The 13,534-nt window shown below is 36.7% G+C and overlaps 1 protein-coding gene across 3 annotated transcripts in view; it reads left to right on the top strand.

Moving 5' to 3' along the window:
- LOC148944197 (uncharacterized) overlaps positions 1 to 13,534 on the top strand; it is a 167,097-nt gene that overhangs the window by 108,007 nt on the left and 45,556 nt on the right. For 2 of the 3 annotated variants that reach the window (XM_089100605.1, XM_089100606.1), the window contains exons 5-6: positions 5,398 to 5,463; positions 8,379 to 8,425. In XM_089100605.1, coding sequence (XP_088956731.1) covers positions 5,398 to 5,463; positions 8,379 to 8,425 — 113 coding nt within the window. The remainder of the gene's footprint in view (positions 1 to 5,397; positions 5,464 to 8,378; positions 8,426 to 13,534) is intronic. The other variant, XM_089100607.1, reaches the window with a different exon arrangement.

Here is a 13,534-nt window from a genome sequence, read left to right as displayed (position 1 = left end):
CTCATCCCAAACTATTGGTTTCAGACAACAAACACCTATGATGGACTAAGAATCCTAGCTCTGAAAAGTCCAAATAGCAAACTACACATCCCAAATCATAATTTTCTGACAACACACACCTAAGAAACCTAGCTAATAAAAGCCGGAAATAGCAAATTAACCATCCCAAATCATAAGTTTCAGACAGCACTCACCTATGAACGGCTAAGAAATCTAGCTCGGAAAAGTAAAAAAATAGCAACCCACACATCCCAAATTATAGGTTTCAGACAACACATACCTATGAAAGACTAAGAAATCCAACTCAGAAAAGTCCGAAATAGTAATTTACATATCCCAAATCATAGGTTTCAGACAACACTCACCTATGAACGGCTAAGAAACCTAGCTCAGAAAAGTCAAAAATAGCAAACTAGTCATCTCAAACTATAGGTTTCAGACAGCAAACACCTATGAATGGCTAAGAAATCCAGCTCAGAAAAGTCAAAAGTAGCAATCCACCCATCCCAAATCATAGGTTTCAGACATCACACACCAACGAAAGACTAAGAAATCTAGCTTAGAAAAGCCCGAAATAGTAATTTCCATATCCCAAATCATAGGTTTCGGACAACATTCACCTATGAAAGACTAAGAAACCTTAGCTCAGAAAAGTCTGAAATAGCAAACTACTCATCTCAAACTAAAAGTTTCAGACAACAAACGCCTATGATGTACTATGAATCATAGCTCTGAAAAGTCCAAATAGCAAACTACACATCCCAAATCTTAATTTTCTGACAACACATACCTATGAACGGCTAAGAAATCTAGCTCAAAAAACACAAAAATAGCAAACCGCTCATTCCAATCATAGGTTTCAGTCAACACACACCTATGAAAGGCTAATAAATCCAGCTCAGAATAGTCAAAAATAGCAAACTACATATCCCAAATCATAGGTATGAGTCAACACACACCAACGAAAGACTAAGAAACCTAGCTCAGAAAAGTCAAAAATATCAAACTACTCATCCCAAACTATTGGTTTCAGACAACATTCACCTATGAAATACTAGGAAAACTTAGCTCAGAAAAGCCTGAAATAGCAAACTACACATCTCAAATCATAATTTTCTGACAACAAATACCTATGAAAGGCTAAGAAACCTAGCTCAGAAAAGTCAAAAATAGCAAACTACACATCCCAAATCATAGGTTTCAGTCAACACACACCTGCGAAAGGCTCAGAAATCCAGCTCAGAAAAGTCCAAAAAGCAAACCCCTCATCCTAAATCATAGGTTTCAGACACCACACACCTATGAAATACTAAGAAATCTAACTCAGAAAAGCCCGAAATAGTAATTTACAAATCCCAAATCATAAGTTTCAGACAACATTCACCTACGAAATACTAAGAAACCTTAGCTCAGAAAAGTCTGAAATAGCCAACTACTCATCCCAAACTCGAAGTTTCAGACAACAAACACCTATGAGTGACTAAGAATCCTAGCTCTGAAAAGTCCAAAAAAGCAAACGTCACCTCCCAAATCATAATTTTCTGAAAGCACACACCTATGAAAGGCTAAGAAATCTAGCTCAGAAAAGTCAAAAATAGCAAATTAACCATCCCAAATCATAGGTTTCATTCAACACACACCTACGAAAGGCTAAGAAATCCAACTCAGAAAAGTCAAAAAATAGCAACCCACACATCCCAAATCATATGTTTCAGACACCACACACCTACGAAAGACTAAGAAATCTGGTTATGAAAAGTCGGAAATAGCAAATTACATATCCCAAATCATAAGTTTCAGTCAACACACACCTACGAAAGGCTAAGAAGCCTAGCTCATAAAAGCCTGAAATAGCAAACTACTCATCCCAAACTATTGGTTTCAGACACCATTCACCTACGAAATACTAGGAAACCTTAGCTCAGATAAGCCTGAAATAGCAAACTACACATCCCAAATCATAATTTTCTGACAACACACACCTATGAAAGGCTAAGAAACCTAGCTCAGAAAAGTCAAAAATAGCAAATTAACCACCCCAAATCATAGGTTTCAGACAACACTCACCTATGAATGGCTAAAAAATCTAGCTCTGAAAAGTCCAAAAAGCAAACCACTCATCCCAAATCATAGGTTTCAGTCAACATATCCCTACGAAAGGCTATGAAATCCAGCTCTGAAAAAGTCAAAAAATAGCAATCCACATAATCCAAATCATAGGTTTCAGAAAACACACACCTACGGAAGACTAAAAAATCTGGCCATGAAAAGTCAAAAAATAGCAATCCAAACTAATCAAATCCTAGGCTTCAGACAATAAACACCTACTAAAGACTAAGAAATCTTGCTATGAAAAGCCTGAAATAGCAAACTACTCATCCCAAACTATAGGCTTCAGACAACAAACACCTATGAGGGACTAAGAATCCTAGCTCTGAAAAGTCCAAAAAGCAAACTACAAATCCCAAATCATATTTTTCGGACAACCCACATATATGAAGGGCTAAGATACATAGCTCATAAAAGTAAAAAATATGAATGTAACCAACTCGAATCATTGGTTTCAGGCAACACAGACCTATGAACGGCTAAGAAATCCAGCTCAGAAAATTCAAAAATAGTAAACCACCTATCCCAAATAATAGGTTTCAGACAACACACACCAACGAAAGACTAAGAAATCTAGCTTAGAAAAGCCCGAAATAGTAATTTACATATCCCAAATCATAAGTTTCAGACACCATTCACCTACGAAATACTAGGAAACCTTAGCTCAGAAAAGCCTGAAATAGCAAACTATTCATCCCAAACTAGAAGTTTCAGACAACAAACGCCTATGAGAGACTAAGAATCATAGCTCTGAAAGGTCCAACTTGCAAACTACACATCTCAAATCATAAGTTTCAGACAGCACGTACCTATGAACGGCTCAGAAATCCAGCTCAGAAAAGTCAAAAATTGCAATCCATCCATCCCAAATCATTGGTTTCAGACAACACACAACAACGAAAGACTAAGAAATCTAGCTCAGAAAAGTCCGAAATAGTAATTTACATATCGCAAATCATAAGTTTCAGACAACACACATCAACGAAAGACGGGGCTCGGGGAGAGCCTTTGAGGGTCTGTGGGACCCTTGAGGGCCGGGTGGTCCTTTGGGAGCCTGGGGGGACCTTTGAGGATCGGGCGCTTCCTTCGGGTTTGGGGTGGGGGGATCGGAACCCTTTGGGGTTATGGTAGGGGACCTCACAACACTGTTCAAATGGAACTTGTGTATTATAACGACCATAGAGTTTCACCCTCAAATCCTCTTCTAAAATCATCTTTTAAAATGTCTCGAACTGTTTCGCCGAAATAATTCCATAACCTGTCTAAAACGGTTTCGCCCAAATAATCCCTAAACGTAATTTCAGCGTGTTCCTTTTGTGTTTGGCATCTCTGCGCTGACGCATTTCAAATTACTAACCTAACCTGATTCCCACGCTAAAACAATTCATCGCTAAGATGTTTCTTGGAGAATTGTTTCCATGGCGTTGGTCATTAATATCTTTTGGAGTTCGACCAGTAGAGTTGTTTCCGAGGCAAAGACATTAATGACTTGGATCTATTCCTGGAGAATCGTTTCTAGTCGAAAATTTTAAAGTCTGACAGATGATGTCATTGGTTGATTGATCTGTCAAGAAAGGGGAATTAATTTGTTGTTTCTAAGGGGAATTATTGATTCACGATAGGGGAATTGAGGTCGACAGCACAGGTGTTCCAAATTCCTGGACGGCATAACATTCGCCTCGAGCATGCACTTACAACAACAACAACATCAACCTTGACATTCGCTGAGAGCGTGCACTTGCCCAAAACAACAACATTGACCTTGACATTCGCTGAGAGCGTGCACTTACAACAACAACAACAACATCGACCTTGACATTCGCTGAGAGCGTGCACTTACAACAACAACATCGACCTTGACATTCGCTGAGATCTTGCACTTACAACAACAACAACATCGACACCTATGGAAATTTAGGTGAATGACACACTTTGATTACGCAATCAATTTCTCAGAAATCCATTTCCCATAAGTACTCTATGCCAATATAAGGACCATAAACCACGTGGTTCTCGTGGGGCTGGTACCCCCCCTTCTACTTTTATTAGTAATAAATATACGTAACTTACGAATTAACTTACGTAACAAACTTCTATATTCATATGTTTTTAATAGGCCTACGTATATTAGGGGATTCGCCCCCTAGTTAATACCTCGCTCTTTGCGCTAAGTTCAAATTTTGTTCCAATTCTTTAAAAATGACCGCTTAATCAAAAAGGCCGTTAATTAGAATAAATAGCTCTTATGAAAGTACAAAAAAATATTTGGCTTAAAGAGCAAGATATTGACTAGGGGGGAACCCAATCATGTAGAGAATAATTTCTGTTCGTTTTAAGTTTTGATGTTGCTCCTTACTTTCGGTTGAAAAACTTGTTTTTTTTTTAATTTAATTTCTGATCGTTTTTAAATAATGCTGGGAAATCCGGCGCCCCCTTCATAGCAATGTCCCTTCTCCCAGTGAAAACTTCCTCCATGGAAAGATCCTCCCACATAACCCCCGACCCCCCACTACCAGGAAAAATCCCCCCTGAAAACGTCTGTATACTTCCCAATAACCAATACAATATGTAAACATTGGGTAAAGTTCATAACTTTCAGCCCTCCCCCGGGGGCTTTGGGGGATTAAGTCATCCTAAAAGACATATATTTTCGACCATTCTGAACAAAAAGCCTATCTGAAAATTTTGATCGGGTGACTCTGGGAAACAAATGAGCGTGGGAGGGGGCCTAGTTGCCGTCAATTTTTTTGGTCACTTAAAAAGGGCACTAGAACTTTTAATTTCCGTTTGAATGCACCCTCCCACGATATTCTAAGACCACTGGGTCGATACGATCATCCCTGGGGGAAAAAAACAATAAACAACCAAAAAACAAATAAACACGAATCTGTGATCTTTCTTGTGACAAAAAATACAAAATTCCGCATTTTTGCAGATAGAAGCTTGAAGCCTCTACAGTGGGGTTCTCTGATACGCTGAATCTGATGATCTGATTTTCATTAAGATTCGATGACTTTTAGGGGGTGTTTCCCCCTTTTTTCGAAAATCATGCAAATTTTCTCAGGCGCGTAACTTTTGATGGGTAGGATTAAACTTGATGAAACTGATATATTTGAAATCAGCATTAAAATCTGGTTCTTTTGATGTATCTATTGGTATCAAAAATCCGTTTTTTATAGTTTCGGTTTCTATTGAGCCGGGTCGCTCCTTACTTACAGTACGTTACCATGAACTGTTTGATATAGTCTATTTTGATTATATGTAATCCAATGGCTATATTTTATTTAGGAATCCTGTCAAGACAGATTAGCAGGCATAGAAGCGTCTGATCCAATTGATTCAAAAAGTCTTGTCGTAAGTATATATTATTGTAGATATATATATAGGCAAGGGCGTATTACCCAGTAGGCTAGTTTGGGCTAGAGGCTGTAGGCTCCTAAGTATTAGGGACCACGCTTAGTTTCTAAATATACCCTATCATTTAGAAATGAGTAAAATGGTTTAATTTGTTGCACTACTGGATAACTAACTATCTTAAGAAGAAAATTAATTTAAATTAGAGAATTCAGGAATTCAATAATCTAAGAAAATGTGACCGTAATCCCCTTTGTTGAGACTCAGTGTTACAGATCATTGGTATCAAGTCCTACATATTTTTGTAAAGGACGTCAGTTTAAGCTCTCCCACATGCTTGCTTTGATGCTCCGATTTCTGCAGGAATAAAAAGTAGCAGCTATCTGGCAGTGGCGTCAATTAGCAGAAATGCGTGGTGACAAAATGTATTTTCCTAAATCTAGAGTAGGGGGTAAATGTTTCGTTTTTTAATTTTTTCAGTGAAAATACAAAAAGGGCATTTTCACTGAAAATAGCCAAATCAAGTACGAACACATGCCCCCATACCTGCATATATATATACCTGAGTACGATGCGTATATGCTTGGCCTCAAATATATTTTTAATTTTCGGTGTTAGTTCATCTTAATTTGCAAGACCTTCATTAGCTGAGAAAAGAGATACTGGTATTTAAAATCTTCAATTATACACTTAATTATATGCTCAAGCTAGAATAAAAGCAGAATAACAGCAGGAAGACCAAATAGTAAATCACACATTTAACAGCTACCTACGAGACTTGCGGTTTTTATATGATTCAGCTCTTTTTTTGCAATTACAAATCGAACATTGTGTGACAATGGCTGCTGTGCAATTTTTATTGTATTTGTTATGCCAATAGGTAGCTTCGAGGTGCCACTCACTTTCAAAGATTTTATGCACCAGGTTGCATGTGCCACGCGTGGCAGGAGTTTGTCATCCGTGGTGCAAAGAGTTCCATGCTTGGTGAGAAGAGGCGCTGCGTGGTGGAAGTTTACCATGCATGTTGGAATAAATGACGCTTCGAGATCTACCTCAGGTTGTGGATAGTGGGCAACACCCCGTGAAGCTTAAAATATCAGCCAGTATATGGTTCAAATTATTTAAAGATTGTTTTACTGTGTATTTTCGAACCACTACCCGGGTATTGGATGTTGTTGCCTGACTCAGCACACAATATAGAGCTGATTAACCGTATATTAAGTTCAACGGGTTTTAAAAATAAATAGCATAATCTACAGGCTGTTGCCTTACTAAGTGTAAAAGGTGTACCTCTGGCTTTTATATCTTGTTTTAATCTGTAAAATGCCAAGCAGTAATTACCTTATCCCTCATTTTTGAATATAAAAAGATATGCCTTCATTATTTAGCAATGACATAAAATTACTTAATAAAATAAAGCGGCTTTCACACTACATACGTAATTTCCTATGCTAAGTGGCTAAGTTACATTACGTTAAATATAACCTTTAACATTTCAACATGTCCTTTCGCACTAGTCGAACGTAAAAATCACAGTTTATAGACAGTAAGCTTACCGCAGATCATTTCTGGTCATCGTGAACAAAAAGCTCCTCCCACTTCTTTCTGCCTTAGCTTGTTTAGCCTGTTTCTGAATATACCAGTAAGCTTATCGCAGATCATTTCTGGTCATCGTGAACAAAAAGCTCCTCCCACCTCATTCTGCCTTAGCTTGTTTAGCCTGTTTCTTTCCACTCGCACCCCTGTCCGGGTTTTTATAATGGGAGAGATAGAGAATGATCATACTGCTATATTCTGTCTACTGTGGTAAAAATCAAGAACCATCATAAAACCATGTAGTCTAAAATCATCAAAGTCATCATAAGCAAAATTATTCAAAAATTAAAATCGCGGAATCCACATGAAGATTCAAGCTCTGATCAAGCGCGAAAGGCTTTCTAGAAAAAGTTTGTTAATTTAATGTCAAAATCTATTAATTGCTCACCCAGAAGTTTAGTTTTGACAACACTGACTTTTCCATAACGTTGACATACTTAAACTGATGTAACGTGTAATTCAAAGTAGAGCTCCATTCCACTTAGCACCAGAAACCAGAAATTTAGTTTTGACTACACCGACCTTTCCATAACGTTGACATACTTAAACTGATGTAACGTGTAATTCAAAGTAGAGCTCCAGTCTACTTAGCTCTGCGTATGTTACTGACAAAATTATTCCGTAAATTTGCATAACCTCACGTGCAATGCGAAGAAACACGTACCCATGCTCTTCTTTCTCAAAAAAAAAAAAAAATCAAAAATTCCTCATTTTTGTAGGTAGGAGCCTGAAACCTATACAAAAGGGTTGTATGATAAGCTGCATTATGTGATAAAATCTTCATCAAGATCACTTGCTGCCTCGGGGGTACTTCACCCCTTTTTTGAAAATTAGCAAAATTTTCATGACGTTGGCGTTGACTATACCAAGCCAACTTATGGCTTAGCGTTACACGAGTTGGGTATGCATGAATGTGTTTGATTTTGGGAGGAGGTCTTTCGGTATATCATATATTTCAGTAGCTATTCATTTTTGGTACATAATTTGAGACCTTCTTCTTAACCACAAGCGGAATGTAGGCTATACAGAGCGAAAGTACAACTTACATAATCTATAAAATACCCCTTTACTTAACCAAATATTTTAAAATGATAAGCAACAAATTTGTGATCTACAGACCTGGCACGTTCCTAAGTTTTCTCTTTTATTTTTGAGAAAAAAAGATTGTTTTATTTTTGAGAAAAAAAAAGTACATTTTATGGGAACTATTTAGAGATGGTGTAATTCATGTAGGTCATGACTGGATACCCTTTCTAGACACGTGCTTGGTATGTATGTAAAATTAAACGTCTGGTTATTTAGCCTCATTTTCTTTTTAGGAGGTTTTAATGGAAGATGAGCCGCTTATTAACTCACCATGCATTAAGTAAGTACATTTTCAAAACTGTGTCAAAGTTTGCTATTAAATTTAACTGCTTCTTCTTAATTCTTCTTCTGCTTCTTCTATTAATTTTTACTAAGTGCTTCATTCTTTGTCACTTTTAACTGGTTGGATAGTTCAAAATTCATTTTTCGGTCAATATATACGAAATCATATTATTGAGTTAGGTGTCGACACAACCCCCCCAGGGCCCGGGGGCAGGCGTTGTAAGTTATGCCCAGGGGGTATATATGGTTCCCAGGGGGTATATATAAATATTATACCTTCACTACCACTGTTGTCTGTATCAGAATCCGAAGATTCATAATAAATATTTTTGTTCTTCCTTTGTCTCAGATTCAGACTTTCTTGAACAGGTGATATTGATTGGGTGATAACTGCTTCTTCTTAATTCTTCTTCTGCTTCTTCTATTAATTTTTACTAAGTGCTTCATTCTTTGTCACTTTTAACTAGTTGGATGGTTCAAAATTCATTTTTCTGCACTAATATGCTTGCTGTTGACAAAACAAACTTTGATTTCGTTTGGATTATAATCTTCTTCTTTGGGGGCCCTAATTTGAGTGAAATGTCTTTATACTACAACCATTATAATCTTAAAAAGGTATATAATTCATTATATTTTAGTTAGAACTGCTTAATATTCTGGGACCAATTTGGGTTCAGAATTTTTTTCATATATGTAACCCACTTGTGCATATGCGTTCTACCAGAAATTTACCGACATATCTGCAAATAGGGTGTAAAGGGGGAGGGGAGTAGACCAGTTGATTTGCTCCCTTCCTGCGCCGTGAGTCTAAAACATATAAATGGCAGTTCTCTAAAGTTTGTTTTCAAACGATCCCAGTAAAAAAGCTCTTTTTTAAATTGTTATCCCTCTTTCTTGAATAGTTTATAGACTGCCCTTTACCCTCATGGAAAAATTCAAGGGGTGATGATAGACTCGCCTTTAGGGGATGCTTATCTTAGGGAAAAAATTTAATAATTTAAGTCTTTAAATCTCTTGTCTCCGAATGATGCAAAAATCGAGATATTTTCCAAAATAGAGAAATTTTCAAAATAACAAAAATCAGAACAACTCTTTCAGCTTCCTCAACGATGGGCATAGCTAGGTGATACCCCTCGCTAGGAAGTTTAAGCACCGATCTCTAGTAAATAGGGAATTAAACTTTTAATATTAACTTCCACGAAAATATAGTAGGGTATACAATTACATCCCGGGCAAACTTATTTTGTTATTTTAAAAAATAAAACATTTTTTATCTCCTGAACCCATCATTGGGGTATTCCTGCCTAAAAACAGTGATTTTCTTCCCCTCCCTAGATATTTCCCTTAAGTAAGTCTAACGCTAAGTTACGACAGAAGAGGGTAAATTTGCACTCTTAGAAGATCTCCCCCCTCCCCCCCCATAGGAAGAATCTAGCTCTGGCTTTGCTCACAACTAGCTGTAAGGATAAATATGCAGGACTGGAGCCAACTACTCCAACCATATTTGTGACACATTTCTTTTCTTAATGCAAGTGAATAATACTGCTTATTACCGCAGCCACGGTAGCCTAATTCAAAAGGGGTTGTGTTATAGTTTTTTTTTGCTAAGAATTATATCTCGCCCCCTCAATCTCACCAAACTCTGTTGATTAGTCTAACTAGCTATCTCGTATATAATTTAATTCTAAAGATATTTATAATATAATGAAACAAAATACAACACCGGATAAAATTTTATCAACAGGGAAAAAAAGAAAGGAAAAAAAATAGATTAAGCAGTTAACACGTGCTTGAAAATAATATAAAAGGTAAGGAAAAAACAAAAAAAACGCTGTACGGTAAAAAAAAAAAAAAACTAAAAAACTCGCAGCTGATAAACTGCATTGTTGTTTTTAAACACTTCTATATGAAAATTCAAAAACAACACCCGTCCAGAAAAACTTCTAATAACGAAGATTGAGTTAGTAAGTTTAAGTTTGAGTAAGCCAGTTCTTTTTATTGTTTTTATGCTATATTTCGCTGATGACGATTGTTGGTTCAATAGACGAAATGTTCGCTAAGGTTGTATTCACTGTGCTGTTCACTGTCTTTTCAAAATCCTCGTTGTTTTTTATTTTGTTTGTTGTGTATTATTGTGTAATGGTATTATGTTTGTTGTGCAATATTGCGTGCATCCATCAGATATCTTCCGATTTGAGATTCTAACAAAATGAAACATCTTTCCATTTAAAAATATTGCGTATAATTTAGATTAAATTGATTAAAATAAGAACGGATCAAAGGTCTTTTAATACTGTTATGTCTCTTATACTCAAGATATTTAAAAGTTTCTTTTTCAAAAATCTGTTATGCTATCTTTTCTCATTCACAGAAAGAGACTGGAAAATGGAGCTTTTCATATCAAATTTGATCTTGCAGCATCTACAAAAACCTTCTTTATACAGACAACTGGGCTTTAGAAACCCGAGACGTATTTTCTTTAGCTTCATCGTTCTCCTCTAAAACTTGTGATGTGTGTAATAATTTTTTTTGAGCTACTGCGGCTGATATGATTATAAAAATACACAACTGAGTATAACAAATAAATAACAGTTGAGGTTACACCTTATCCGATAGATGGAATGTCCTAAAAATTATGAGATTTATGAAAGCCAGCTGTCAAAATCCTGTTTAGAAAGTAACTCCGCGGTCTTAGAAGCTACTTGGAAAAGGGAAGCTGTACAACCGTCCGTACTACCAAGGACCTTCACAATATTCACAATCAGTAAACAAAACTGAAATGCATTTATCAGGTTTTCCGTACTTCTCTAAAACTTGTGATGTGTAAGATAATGTTTTTGACCTACTGCAGCTTAAATAATTATAAAAATACACAAATGTGTATAACAAATAAATAACAGTTGGGTCCTCACCTTATCTGAAAGATGGAATGTCCTAAAAATTCTGAGATTTAAGAAGGCCAACTGTCAAAATGTTGTTGAGTGAGTAACTCTGTGGTCTTAAAAGTTACTTGGAAAAGGGAAGCTGTACAAGCGTCCTTACTACCAAGGACCTTCACAACAAGGCCATATCCAGGGGGGCTAGGGGGTTTGAACCCCTCTCCCTCTGAAATATTTGTTCGACTCCTAAAAATGTAACAAAAATGAATATAAACAAATTGTTGATGTATTTTTTAGATTTTTTTTGTAAAGCCCCCCCCCCCCGGAAAAATTTCTTTTGTCAAACACCCCCTGAAAAAAAATCCTGGATGCGGCCCTGCTTTGCAGTCAGTAAGCAAACCTGAGACCCATTTTTCAGGTTTTCCGGTCTCCTTTATAGTTTATATGTGTAACATAACAACTTCTGAGTTGCTGAAGTAATTATAAAGATGCATAACTCGTCGCCCATCTCATATAATATCGTATCTGTCAAAAATCGGAATTCGGATTCTTTTACTCGGAATGAACCAAAAATTCAGATTAAAGGCAAGTAACCATTTTTAGAATCCCCGGAATTATGAATTAGGGTTTTGAGAAGAATTCTGAGGGTTCCTAAAATGTCTAAATAGCTTTAGTTTGGATTTTTGGCTCACTCAAAGAAAAGAAATACGAAATCTGGTTCTCGGCAGATACAACAGTATGCAAGATGGGCACAAACTGTATATAAGAAACAAACAACGATTGTGGTCACACTTTATCTGATGATGGAATATTGAGACGCAGGAAGGCTAGCAGTCAAATTGCTGCTGAATGATTAACTCCGCGGTCTCAGAAGCTGCCTAGGAAAGAGAAGCTTTGCAACCGGCCCAACCACCATATCACAAAACCAAGCATCCTTGTACTTCGCAGATTAGCCACAATTAGCTGGGGTGTTAAATGGCTATCTTTTGCTTATTTTGTTTCTGTTCTAAGTAAATATTTTTACTTGGCAGTTTTCGCTTAATCCAAGGAAATAAATTCTTGTTTTCGGTTAGGAATCATTGACTGGAAATTTTTTTTTTCACTTGGACAGGGTTCTGCTTGGTGCTTATATGTTATAATGACCACACTCAAGTTCTTGACCTGAGTAAAACTGGTTCTTCTGTCTGCATTCGGAGATAATTAGCCTAGTCTCAGCGAGATGAACCACTATAAAGGTATATGTTAATCAAATATTTAATATATAGAGTGGGTTAGGTTAGGTATTTAATATATTTTCATCATATATCGGTATATTTTATTAGGATTAACCTAACTTCAGTTCTTGGGCTTGGTCCTATTAAACAGAAGGTAGCCTAAGTACCTTCTGTTTAATAAAATGGAGAGTTAAAACCAGCTTAATTTTAGGAAAATTAATTTGATTTTTGGAAATTTAATTTTTGCAATTAGAAAAATTATTTTAGTTAAATTTAGTTAATACTGTTTCATTTAGTGTCCGCTTACGACATGTTTCACCGATGAAGCATTTCATTTCCTTCTGCAACATAATGTTATGTTGTGACACGATAACACAGACAGTAATGACTGTTTGTTAAAGTAAATATTCATAGACTACAACAGGGAATTATGGAAAGCACGATGATTTTTTGTAAGGGGTTGCGTTGTTGTGTATTGTCTGTTCTAGGCGAGCAGATACTCAGGAACTAATTTTGGGAAAGGCAAATGTTCTAAACATGGGCGCCCATAAGCTGACTTCCAGGGGGGGCAAACCTCGTCTAATTGGCACTTTTAATGCTATATAATAGAAATCTCAGAACAAAAATATAAAAATAAGGCAACATCATTCAGCCAGAGGGGGCGCCCCCCTGACCCCACCACTGCCCATCCCCCCCCCCTTATGGGTGCCCATGGCTCTAAACAGAAAAATGTGAAAGTAAAATCATAAAATTCGGAAAAGTCGTAGGTACTTGCGTACAAAGCCGTAAGTGTGCAATAAAAGGCAGCATCAAATTGTCAAACATGCTATTGATAAACAGGTTTCCGCTGAATAGTGAGGCATAAACAAAGAGTTTCCCACTCCGGGACCTATATAAACTTTAGTTTTTTGGAATTTAGGGGGACTAAAAGGTACCTAGGTTGGGTTAGGTTAGGCTACGTATTTAAATTATGCTATGCTTTACCCCCCCCCCCCCCTCTAATGTGCAAATATA

The sequence above is a fragment of the Artemia sp. Qi Xiang Cuo genome, chromosome 14 (genome assembly GCF_049724085.1).
Source record: "Artemia sp. Qi Xiang Cuo chromosome 14, ASM4972408v1, whole genome shotgun sequence".
NCBI lineage: Eukaryota > Metazoa > Arthropoda > Branchiopoda > Anostraca > Artemiidae > Artemia > Artemia sp. Qi Xiang Cuo.
This window is presented reverse-complemented; position numbering and strand designations above follow the sequence as displayed.